We start from the raw sequence: 13,264 nt of genomic DNA, 5'->3' as shown, positions 1-13,264 counted from the left end.
GCATGTTAGGGTTGTCTAGTGATCCCGCTTTGAAATAAAATAAGTCAGCATGTGCGTTCCACCTTATACCTAATGCTTTCACTGTGCTGGTGTCTTCAAAGGCTAAGAAGTCCTCGCTGAGCAGATCCGATTTCGGGATGTCTTTGAGAATCTCCTCCGAGTTTGATGTCCCCTTTCGTAATGGGAACCCTGCCGAATGTAAAACCTGTCGAATTTCGTTTCTTGCCATAATGGTGGAGGTGAGGTTGTGTCCTCCTGCGAGGACGTCATCTACATACATACATTGCCGGAGGATGTTTGATGCTGTGGGATGGGAACTTTGTACATCGTCAGCCAACTGTAACAGCGTTCTTATAGCAAGATAAGGGGCACAATTAACTCCGAAAGTTACCGTTTTTAATTCGTAGAGTCCTATTGGTTCGTTCATGTCTTTTCGAAAAATAATTCGTTGAAATTTGGTATGATTATCGTTCATCCAAATCTGCCTATACATTTTCTCTATATCACTGTTCAAGACGTACCGATAAAGTCTCCAACGAATGGTGAGAGTCGGGAGATCTGCTTGGAGTACCGGGCCTGGGAGCAAAACGTCGTTCAGACTTGTACCATTAGCAGTCGGACTTGAAGCGTTGAAAACGACCCGGACTTTAGTGGTTGTGCTTTCCGCCTTTACCACGGCGTGATGGGGCAGGAAATAATTATCAGGGTCATCTGCTGCGACTGTGCCCTTAATTTTGTGCATATGTCCGAGCGTTTGGTATTCTGAAAGTACCCTTATGTATTCATTCCCTAACTCCGGATTTTTCGTTAACCGCGTTTCATTTCGATAGAATTGCGAGCATGCGCGTTTAAGGGACCCTGCTAATTTTCGTTCTTCCGGGTATTCCTGTCTAAATGGGAGTGACACGACATATCTTCCATCTTCATTTCTCTTTGTGGTTTCTCAAATGAAATGCGTATGAAAAGTTAACATTATCTCAAAGACGTAGGTTGTGAACTTCTGAATACTCTCGGTCAGCTCTTCATTCAAGTTCTCTGTATGCTCAATTGTCCAACGCAGATACAGGCTCCTCCAAAGCTCCAGTGAGATTGGCGCAACACTAGGCCTAATAACATTTGAATTGGGTTCATATAACGGAATTAGCATATTTTTCAAAATATCTGGCCGATTTAAATATGACCATAGACTAGTCGTGCGGGTATGTACGTTCAGTTCGTGGCGTTCGCATTCGGAATCCCATAAAAATGTTCCAAATTGCGAGAAGTAACTATGCTCATACAATAAAATTAGCAATTGTGAACTACATTCCAAACTGCATGGGAATTGCGTATATACTTGAATCCGAATTTTTCGAACGACTCTGTGCAGGCGTATAGCATGCGTAGCGAGGACGTGATGCAAATGGATGACCTGCCTGTATCCATTCGCGCTCAATCAGCGCTCGTAATCCTCGCACGGGGCGACAGTCAGGATTGAGAATAATTTGTACAAGGGAGGTCACAATCGGTGCGGAATCTAAACCTTTGGATCCATGCACCAAACACCGGACTACCTTCCCGGTCTAGACATTGCGCAACTACACCAGCAGCATTTCGCGAACTTAGAACAAGACTAACAAGACTTAACCCTTGTGGTTCTTGTGCTGTTTTTTGATGCCGTGCTTGTTGTTGCAGTAGCTGTCGCAGCTGAATTTGGCACATTTGTTTTGTTGCTTATAACGCCCGCGGTTGTTGGGACCGCTGATTTTGTTTTACTCTTGGGATATTTTAAACGTACTTGCAGCTCAAAAAATTCGCAACCAATATCGGGTACACCGGTATTTAGGAATGTTAGAAAACACACAGTTATGTTCTAACTCTAAATAATTAGCCAGCTGTTGTACAGCTTTATGGTTAGACCATGTCCGCTGACATGGATCATCACGATCGAAGGGGAATGCTTCATAACACAAGCGATCAGGTGGCCGTATGCCATAGCCTTGTATTAAAATGCAGCCATTCTTCAATTGATCATTGAGATTATGGACATTCTCAGAATTTAAAATGTATGAATCACATGCAATTTGCCATACCCAAGAAAGGTGCGTGGTAAAACTGAAGTCGCTTGTATTACCATCGCTAGAGAGATAACCAATTGAACTACTACCTTTATCTTGTTGCTTATCTTGCGGCGGCAACAAAAAATTATTTTAATTCAACAGCTGACAGGTACGAAAGATCAAACCATAATGTCGGCTATTCTTAGGACTCTGTTGAGTATTTGTAATCAAATAATTGCTACTCAAGAGCAATTACCGGCGCCGTTAAAATATCGTAAGCAAATAATGGAGGCTGTTTTCAGCATACCAATGGAGGCACCGTTTAATGATTTGCCTTTGCTGCCAATTAGTTTGAAATTGGGCACTGATTTTATACGAATTGGTGGAGTTGATACCGCGGATTCCATTGATGGCAGTGTTATATTTGAGATTGCTTGCAAAAATTTCTTTACGTGCGCTCAGCATTTAAAAATTAAATTTGATTCTCCAGAAGAAGATGAACGTAATAGTTTTTTGGCAAAACATTTGAATGAATCATTGCCCGAGTTGAATGCACTCGCAAAGGCAATCATTGAAACCGATCCATCACCATCTACACTCGATTTAATAATATCAATATTGGAATCGTGGACAAGAGATAAGAATTCCGAAGTACGCGGTTTCGCTTCACACGTCTTCAATAACGCCTTGGACGTTTATATTCAATCAATGAAAATCGGTTGTGAGGCACCATCGAAATTCAATCAAACTGACCAAATGTTAGGTAAAATTGTTCCACGTTGTATTGATTCAAATGGCACTGTGCGTTAAGTGTCGGTGGATATATTGCAAAAGACTCTTGAAATTTCGTGTATATATGAAACGCTCACCGTTGCCAACGTATAACGATCAACTTGAGGTTTAACATTAATATTATCTTTAGCATTGGCATTCAACCAGGCTACATCAATTTCACAATCGAAATGACCAATATTACATACAATTGCATCGTCGGGCATATGTTGAAAATGAGCGCCAGTAATGATGTCCTTGCAACCGGTGGTGGTAACAAAAATAGTTGCTTCTTGGCATGCTTCTTCCATAGTTGTAACTTCATAGCCTTCCATAGCAGCTTGCAGTGCAATAATTGGATCAATTTCGGTGATAATAACACGACCACCAAAACCACGTAAAGCCTGTGCGCAACCCTTGCCTACATCACCATAGCTGGCAACACAGCATACTTTACCAGCAATCATTACATCTGTAGCGCGTTTAATACCATCGATCAACGATCCACGGCAACCATATAAATTATCAAATTTACTCTTTGTTACAGAATCGTTGACATTAATGGCAGGTACACCAAGGCGACCATCCTTCATCATTTTATACAAATTGTGTACACCGGTTGTGGTTTCTTCACTCAAACCTTTAACATTTTTTAGATATTGTGGAAATTACAAGTGCATGATGACAAAATCTGCAACGAAAAAAGAGAAAAAAATCCATTAGTACATGCATAAATGGGCAGCGCAAAAAAGGTGACAACTTACGGCGCGGCCGACGCCGCAGTTGGAGCACCCCTTTTGTGATGCCGGTACATACAAAACCAAAAAAAAAAAAAAAACCAGTGAAAAACCAAGAAAAAACTGGCGCCCTGTCCGATGACCATCACCATCCACCAGAATCACCTGAAAAGATAAAAATTTAATTATCAATAAGTTCTTAACCATATTTTTAATTGAATGTTAAATTTTACTTACCCTTATTCTGCATACAAAAATCCGCAAACGATTGTACTACGGTCACGCGCCGTAGTAAAAAGAATGAAACAACGGAAAAAATCTTTCGATTAGTCCCGTTTGTTTCAATTCTGAGGAATTTACATTCTATACACGGGTGTGTATGAATGTGCGCAATTTTTTATACTCAGTTGAGCAGAGCTCACAGAGTATATTAAGTTTGATTGGATAACGGTTGGTTGTACATATTTAAAGGAACCGAGATAGATATAGACTTCCATATATCAAAATAATCAGGATCGAAAAAAAAATTTGATTGAGCCATGTCCGTCCGTCCGTCCGTCCGTTAACACGATAACTTGAGTAAATTTTGAGGTATCTTGATGAAATTTGGTATGTAGATTCCTGGGCACTCATCTCAGATCGCTATTTAAAATGAACGATATCGGACTATAACCACGCCCGCTTTTTCGATATCGAAAATTTCGAAAAACCGAAAAAATGCGATAATTCATTGCCAAAGGCGGTTAAAGCGATGAAACTTGGCAGATGGGTTGACATTATGACACAGAATAGAAAACTAGTAAGATTTTGGACAATGGCCGTGGCACCGTCCACTTTTACAAGAAGGTAATTTAAAAGTTTTGCAAGCCGTAATTTGGCAGTCGTTGAAGATATCATGACGAAATTTGGCAGGAACGCTACCACTATTACTGTATATGTGCTAAATAAAAATTAGCGAAATTGGATGAAGAACACGCCCACTTTTTAAAAAAAATTTTTTTTAATTCAAATTTTAACAAAAAATTTAATATCTTTACTGTATATAAGTAAATTAAGTCAAAATTCAACTCCTGTAATGATATGATGCAACAAAATACAAAAATAAAAGAAAATTTCAAAATGGGCGTGGCTCCGCGCAGTTTCATTTAGTTTGTCTAGAATACTTTTAATGCCATAAGTCCAACAAAAATTTACCAATCCTTCTCAAATTTGGTAGGGATATAGATTCTATGACGGTAACTCTTCTCTGTGAAAATGGGCGAAATCGGTGGAAGCCACGCCCAGTTTTTATACACAGTCCACCGTCTGTCCTTCCGCTCGGCCGTTAACACAATAACTTGAGCAAACAACGATATATCTTTACTAAACTTAGCCCACCTACTTATCTGAACTCACTTTATCTTGGTATAAAAAATGGCCGAAATCCGACCATAACCCACGCCCACTTTATCGATATCGAAAATTACGAAAAATGAAAAAAATGCCATAATTCTATACCAAATACGAAAAAAGGGATGAAACATGGTAACTGGATTGGTTTATTGACGCAAAATATAACTTTGGAAAAAACTTTGTAAAATGGGTGTGACACCTACCATATTAAGTAGAAGAAAATGAAAAAGTTCTACACGGCGAAAACAACAGCCCTTGGAATCTTGGCAGGAATACTGTTAGTGGTATTGCATATATAAATAAATTAGCAGTACCCGACAGATGATTTTCTGGATCACCTGGTCCACAGTTTGGTCGATATCGCGAGAACACCTTCACATATACATCTAAGGGCCACTCGCTTTTAAAACCCTCATTAATACCTTTAATTTGATATCCATATCGTACAAACACATTCTAGAGTCACCCCTGGCCCACCCTAATGGCGATATCTCGAAAAGGCGTCCACCTATAGACCTAATGCCCACTCCCTCTTAAAATGCTCAGTAACACCTTTCCCATATCGTACAAACATTCTAGAGTCACCTCTGTCCCACCCTAATGGCGATATCTCGAAAAGGCGTCCACCTATAGACCTAATGTCCACTCCCCCTTAAAATGCTCAGTAACACCTTTCGTTTGATACCCATATCGTACAAACATTCTAGAGTCACCCCTGGCCCACCCTATTGGCGATGTCTCGAAAAGGCCTCCACCTATAGACCTAATGCCCACTCCCTCTTAAAATGCTCAGTAACACCTTTCGTTTGATACCCATATCGTACAAACATTATAGAGTCACCCCTGGCCCACACTAATGGCGATATCTCGAAAAGACGTCCACCAATAGACCTAATGCCCACTCCCTCTTAAAATGCTCAGTAACACCTTTCGTTTGATACCCATATCGTACAAACATTCTAGAGTCACCCTTGGTCCACCTTTATGGCGATATCTCGAAAAGGCGTCCACCTATAGAACTAAGGATTACTCCCTTTTAAAATACTCATTACCACCTTTCATTTAATACCCATATCGTACAAACACATTCTAGAGTCACCCTGGCCCACCCTATGGCGATATTTCTAAAAGGCGTCCACCTATAAACCTAATACCCACTCCCTCTTAAAATGCTCAGTAACACCTTTCGTTTGATACCCATATCGTACAAACATTCTAGAGTCACCCTTGGTCCACCTTTATGGCGATATCTCGAAAAGGCGTCCACATATAGAACTAAGGATTACTCCCTTTTAAAATACTCATTACCACCTTTCATTTGATACCCATAACGTACAAACACATCTAGAGTCACCCCTGGCCCACCCTAATGGCGATATCTCGAAAAGGCGTCCACCTATAGACCTAATGCCCACTCACTCTAAAATGCTCAGTAACACCTTTCGTTTGATACCCATATCGTACAAACATTATAGAGTCACCCCTGGCCCACACAATGGCGATATCTCGAAAAGACGTCCACCAATAGACCTAATGCCCACTCCCTCTTAAAATGCTCAGTAACATCTTTCGTTTGATACCCATATCGTACAAACACATTCTAGAGTCACCCCTGGCCCACCCTAATGACGATATCTCGAAAAGGCGTCCACTTATAGACCTAATGCCCACTCCCTCTTAAAATGCTCAGTAACACCTTTCGTTTGATACCCATATCGTACAAACATCTAGAGTCACCCTTGGTCCACCTTTATGGCGATATCTCGAAAAGGCGTCCACCTATAGAACTAAGGATTACTCCCTTTTAAAATACTCATTACCATCTTTCATTTGATACCCATATCATACAAACACATCTAGAGTCACCCCTGGCCCACCCTAATGGCGACATTTCGAAAAGGCGTCCACCTATAGACCTATTGCCCACTCCCTCTTAAAATGCTCAGTAACACTTTTCGTTTGATACCCATATCGTACAAACAAATTCTAGAGTCAGCCCTGGTCCACCTTTATGGCGATATCCCTAAATGGCGTCCATCCATAGAACTATGGCCTACTCTCTCTTAAAATACTCTTTAATACCTTCCATTTGATACACATGTCATACAACCACATTCCAGGGTTCCCTAGGTTCATTTTCCTACATGGTGATTTTCCTTATTTTGTCTCCATAGCTCTCAACTGAGTATGTAATGTTCGGTTGCACCCGAACTTAGCCTTCCCTACTTGTTTTGTCTTGCTGCCGGTAAATATCTACCAGTACGCGGACTTTTTAAGAGGAAAATGTTGAAAAAAAAAAAAACGAAAATGGTAGTAGTTGGTAGTTTTTACCAAGAAAACAACCGCTACGGTTCATATTTGTACCAAACCATTAATCATTTGTTGTAAAACCAATAACGCGCATTTCAAGGAAATGACACTTTTAAAACACGTAAACAAGACAAAACTACATACATTTGTTTATACATAGCTTATGACTATACGATACTCACTTTTTTCATGTATTGTGAGTGTGAAGTACTAACACAATGTACCAAAACGTCTAATCACAACAACCATATTCCAAAGTACCAAAATACTGCCACAAAATAACCGATTTCGGCATGTTACCGTTTACGTCAAACTTTTTTTCTTCAAATTATTCAAAAAAAAAAAGGGCTATTTATCTCATCAAAAATTTACTTCTTGTTTAAAGTTGTTCACAAAGTTTTTCAAAAATTGACTGATTTAATCAGTATCCCCTCCTAAGATTAGTAATGCAGTATACGTTTTCAGCGCCAAAATACTGAAATATTGGTAGAATCTTAGTTTTGGTAGCAGAAGTCGTAAAAGTAGTAGAAAATGAAAAGGAATCAAAAAGGTAGGTCAATCTACCAATGCGGCAAAGTCCGTGCACTGACTGCCCATATACTTGTACCAACGTATGTACATATATATGCCGGGTTTTTAAATGTACATTGTATTAGGGATGCATAAGAAGATGCAAACGGGTACCCAAAAACCCGTTTCTGGCAAATCGGTATCGGAGCCAAATACACTTCGGGAACCGTACCTTTTAGTAAAAACCATCAATAAAACAGAACTACAAGCGCAATTGTGAAAAGCTGAACAAATAATCGAAGGGCAATACAAAAGAATGGGTCATTCGACAAATTTTTCGCCTCGTCCAAAACGAAGATTTTATATTTGTTCTTTATATAGCATACAATTTTGCCGTCCAAACACTTTTGTTTTGTGGCGGGCAGGAAAGTTGTCGGTTTTTTAGCACCAACAACACAAATAACAATGACTCGCAAGATCCCACATGATACACTCTCTACCCGGTTCGGTACCAAAATGTGAGTACCAAGCAACTTAAATGTCAATTTTTCTGCAGCACTAGTATGCCTGACTAGCTGAAGCGCTACCGGATGACACAAAATTAAACAGAATAAGGCACTAATGACCCAGGCACATAACGTGCGGGGAAAGAAGCAACGCACATAACGTACGCGAGATGAATATATTCTCGTAGGCTTTTAGACATGTTTTCACCCTACTCACGCGCGAAATTTCAAAAGCGCCGATAATAGAATTGGGGCTTACTCGCCACCGAAAGCGTGACACAGTCATAACAACTCAACGAGTTTCCTTTATTTTCTTCCATACTCTCAATAGAATGACTCGTTACGCTTCGCTAAGAAGGAGGACTGAGCGCCAGGCCGCTCGTTACCCAAAGCCGTGCCACTTATGCGACGCGAAACACCCAATCAGGTCATGCCCGATCTACCGCGCGAAGTCGCCGCTGCAACGACTGCGCGAAATTATAAAGGCCAAGTACTGCCAAAACTGCCTTTCAATGGTACATCGTGCCAAAGACTGCACTAGCAAAGGAAGGTGCCGAAGATGTGGTAGCAATCATCATACCACGCTGCACCTTTCCATGGAGGACTTGTCGTCCGAGCCAGAGCCGCCGAAGAGCTGGTACCAGCTAGTCATGGAAGAAGAGGGAGAAGGTTATGAGCAGATGCCTACGATGGAAGAGGTGGACGACGGGATGATGGATGAGGCGCTGTCTCTCCACGCGTCCGAGTCGGCCTTTGCCGAAGAACCACAACTGCCATCCGGGAGTGGAGCGGGCTCCCATATAGTAAATTCCGACACTAGGGGATCGGACCCACGGCCGTTCCGACCCCTATTAGCACACGAGCGACGAGGAAAAAGTGGAGCGGAATCACGGCCGTTCCGCCCACCTACGCAACAACGAACGCAAGCACATCGACCAACGCGCGATCGTAGACTGGCCCCTCGGCCGCGCCAGCTACGCGAGATACGACACGTGAAGGAAGACCATCGAGACGGTAGACTGGCCACTCGGCCGCGCCAGCTACCCCAACACAGTTCCTTCCGGAACGGGGTCATTCCGGCCCGCGCCTCAGCCGGCCCAACTCTTCGGCCCATGGCTGCTCTGGCGCCGACTGCGATCGTGAAGGTGGAAGCCGGAGGGCGTCTGCACCTCATTCGTGCACTCATAGACGCATGTTCCCCCCGCCATCCGGCGCGCACCATTTAATTTTAGAATCTAGTTTTAAGACAAATCGTGGTCGGGGATGCTCGGGCGGAGTCTGGGCTGTTGCGTATCGCAAGGGGGCCGGCATGTTTAGGCCCGACGCCTAAATTCTCATTAATTTGCGCCACCCTAATAGCACCATATTATCGACACCTAGTTCGCCCACCTGCATGTATATGGGTACATAGGTAGGGTTATGTCGTCCGTACACATATACATGCATGCCGGTACAACTATGTGGGGAAGCTTCCCCTTAAAACCGGAGACTTTTTCCGCGGTTCAACGGTTGTCCTCGACAAGGCAACCGTCTACTTTTCCAGCGATCGTTGAGCGAACCAGAGCTAACACTGTCCGAGGAGCCCCGCCACATTTTATTATAAAGAAGGTAATTTATTGTTCAAATTTAATTTTTCACTATAATAAAGAAATTATTATAACGAGAAATATCTCTCGCCTTTCTTTTCCTTTCATTTAAATCTAACCTAAACGCAATTGTGGTGCCTCCACTCCGTTGCCGAGTTTGCGAAACACCACAATTGTTCAGAGCAAAATGTGCATAATATCATCCCCCTTTTTCATTATTTGTTGTCATCAATCGCGTTCGTAGCGGGATTTTTGTTGGGCTGTGGCGCTCTCGATGAGCCTTTTGTGATTTGCGTTTTTGTGTGTTGTTGCTGCTTTGAAACTAAGTTGCGATACGCGTAGGCACATTGGTCTACGTCTGACTTATAATTCATTCTATTAGGGGTGTTCACAATATGGAGCATCTCCAAAATATATCGTTTATTGTAATGTATTTCTTTATCGAGAATTGTAACATTTTCAAAATCGGGATAATGTCCAGTATCAGCACAATGAGATGACGAATTCCCCAGAGAATTGATTAACAAATGATAAATTTAGACAATCTCGGTAGGGCAAAGTATTTTTATACTCAGCTGAGCAGAGCTCACAGAGTATATTAATTTTGTTCGCATAACGGTTATCCGTAACGGCATAAACTAATCGAGATAGATATAGACTTCTATATATCAATATGATCTGGGCGAAAAAAGAAATTCATTTAGCCATGTCCGTCCGTCCGTCCGTAAACACGATAACTTGAGTAAATTTTGAGGTATCTTGATGAAATTGGTATGTAGGTTTCTGGTCGCTCATCTCAGATCGCTATTTAAAATGAATGAAATCGGACTATAACCACGCCCACTTTTTCAATATAGAAAATTTCGAAAAACCGAAAAAGTGCGATAATTCATTACCTAAGACGGCTAAAGCGATGAAACGTGGTAGGTGGGTTGACCTTATGACGCAGAATAGAAAATTAGTAAAATTTTGGACAACGGGCGTGACACCGCTCACTTCTAAAAGAAGATAATTTCAAAGTTCTTCAAGCTGTAATTTGGCAGTCGTTGAAGATATCATGATGAAATTTGGCAGGAACGTTACTCTTATTGCTATATGTATGCAATATAAAAATTAACAAAATCGGATGACAAACACGCCCACTTTTAAAAAAAAAATTTTGTTTAAGTCAAATTTTAACAAAAAATTTAATATCTTTATAGTATATAAGTAAATTATGTCAACATTCAACTCCAGTAATGATGTGGTGGAACAAAATACAAAAATAAAAGAAAATTTCAAAATGGGCGTGGCTCCGCCCTTTTCCATTTAATTTGTCTAGCATACTTTGTAACGAAGCTTTTTCGTGCCCCGTTGCTTCTTTGATATTTGCTGGGGTATACTCGCCGTGCCCAGGGTTCGTTTACAATAAATTTGTATTAAAGGGGCACCTTGCAAATCGATTTCATATGAAATTCACTTTATTGCTTTAACTCTATATACTACAACTGTAAAAATATAATAAAAGAAAAATTTGTATATATTCTTCACTTCGCTTTATGCTTGCTCCGTGATTGGTGGTGGGCTAACGGTCCTCGCGTCCCGTTAGGATCGTTCCGTTAGGACGCCCTGCTGGGTATGTGTAAATGTATCTCAGTGACGCCGTGCGTCGGCGTGTTTCTCTTACGGTTAGCGACTGCGTATCTCTGCTGCGGCCAACGTCGTATGTTAGTGTTGCGCTGCTGCGACCAGCGTCGTATGTTAACGTATCTCTACTGCGGCCAACGTCGTATGTTAGCGTTGCGCTGCTGCGACCAGTGTCGTTTGCTCGTATAATTCTGCTGCGGTGCTCTGTCGCGCCTTACGTCGGCGTCTACTTGTATTGCTGAGGCATTGCTCTGTCGCCGTGTTCCGTTAGACGGGTCCCGTTAGTATGTGGCGTCGGTGCCTTGACGCGCCTTACGTTGGCGTCCCTCTCTTTTGCGGTGCTCTGTCGCGCCTTACGTCGTTGCCGCTCTGTTGCGGCCTCTGCCGGCGTAATTCTACTGACGGAGGTGATCGGGTGACGCCTGTCGCGGTTGCGCGTTACTGTGGCGGGGCCTTTGGTCTTTGGAGGGTGATGCGTAGAGAAGGTCAACCGCAATCACCATTCCACGACTCGCTCCTATGAAGTGGATTCCTATTGCATAGAGAAGGTCAACTGCAATAGGGATATACTTCGCTAGTAGCTCTGGTCACGACCACAGCTCCGTGCTGACTTGAAGCGTTTACTTGTATTACTCTGCTGGTGTACCTCTACTGACGGAGGTGAGCGGGTGTCACCTGTCGCGGTTGCGCGTTACTGTGGCGGGGCCTTTGGTCTCTGGGGGGTGATGCGTAGAGAAGGTCAACCGCAATCACCATTCCACGACTCGCTCCTATGAAGTGGATTCCTATTGCATAGAGTAGGTCAACTGCGATAGGGATCTACTTCGCTAGTAGCTCTGGTCACGACCACAGCTCCGTGCTGACTGACTGCTGTGCTGCTGTGTCGCTACTTTTATTGCCTTGTTTGGCATTGCTGGCTCAAATGGTTGCGTTGGTATGGTTGCTGTTCGATGTTGCGAACGCTCGTTGCATTGCTGAAACTTGTTGGTTGGTCTGTTGCTATAGCCTTTTGTGACTGGCTGTTGTGTCAATGCTGTATTGAACTTGTTGGTTGGTCTGTTGCTATAGCCTTTTGTGACTGGCTGTTGAGTTATTGTTGTATCGAATGTGATGTATGCTGTATTGGACTTGTTGGTTGGTCTGTTGCTATAGCCTTTTGTGGCCACTTGTTGTGTTAATGTCGTGTCAAATATGTTGTGGGGTCGTTTTGTGTGGGCCAAATTAATGGGGATTTATTTGGTCCTCACACTCCCCCCACTTCAGAAATTTAGCCCTCGGTGCCTAGTATTCGTATGTGGGCCCTGCTTTTTACCACCGTGACGGCGTATTCCCGTGTGCGAAAACTTACGCGGGAGCATCCTTTGCCTTCGGCGATGCGTCAGAGAATGCCTCGCACGTTTTCTGCAATTTTCGGGAATTGGTTTAGCGTTGGTCCATCCGCGTCGTGGGCCTCGATTATCACCTCTTGGTGGCCGGCTGTTGTTTGTTGTGGCTCTGTTTCGGCGTCTGCTGCTACCGGTTCAGTGTTGTCTTCCGGGATTGGTTGTTTGACTGTGTAAGGGTTGTATGTGGTGGTTATGGTTTGCGTAGTCTTCGTGGACTCTCGACCGTCCCGTAGAAATCGGTTCAACATTTCCGTGCGCTTCTGGCTCGCCATTTCCTCGGTGAACAGCTGTCTGCACAGTCCGGGTACTCCTTCTCCGCTTCCTGTGTATCGCAATACCCTCTCCATGTTCTCGGCTACGTATACGCCACAGTCGTTGTTGTTGCATTGTTGAGGGACCTCG

The 13,264-nt window shown here is 42.8% G+C and overlaps 1 protein-coding gene across 1 annotated transcript; it reads right to left on the bottom strand.

The window, feature by feature from the left end:
* Positions 1-2,845: 2,845 nt before the first annotated feature.
* LOC137235069 (adenosylhomocysteinase-like) lies at positions 2,846-3,645 on the bottom strand. The gene is made up of 2 exons (XM_067758288.1): positions 3,575-3,645; positions 2,846-3,501 (listed from the first exon to the last, which is right to left on the bottom strand). Exon 2 carries the CDS (start codon positions 3,404-3,406, stop codon positions 2,846-2,848), a length of 561 nt encoding a protein of 186 aa, XP_067614389.1. The 5' UTR covers positions 3,407-3,501; positions 3,575-3,645.
* Positions 3,646-13,264: the final 9,619 nt, after the last annotated feature.

This window comes from Eurosta solidaginis, chromosome X (genome assembly GCF_040869045.1).
Source record: "Eurosta solidaginis isolate ZX-2024a chromosome X, ASM4086904v1, whole genome shotgun sequence".
Taxonomy (NCBI): Eukaryota; Metazoa; Arthropoda; class Insecta; order Diptera; family Tephritidae; genus Eurosta; species Eurosta solidaginis.
Note: the sequence above shows the minus strand (reverse complement) of the source record. Positions and strands in the feature narration are given on the sequence as shown.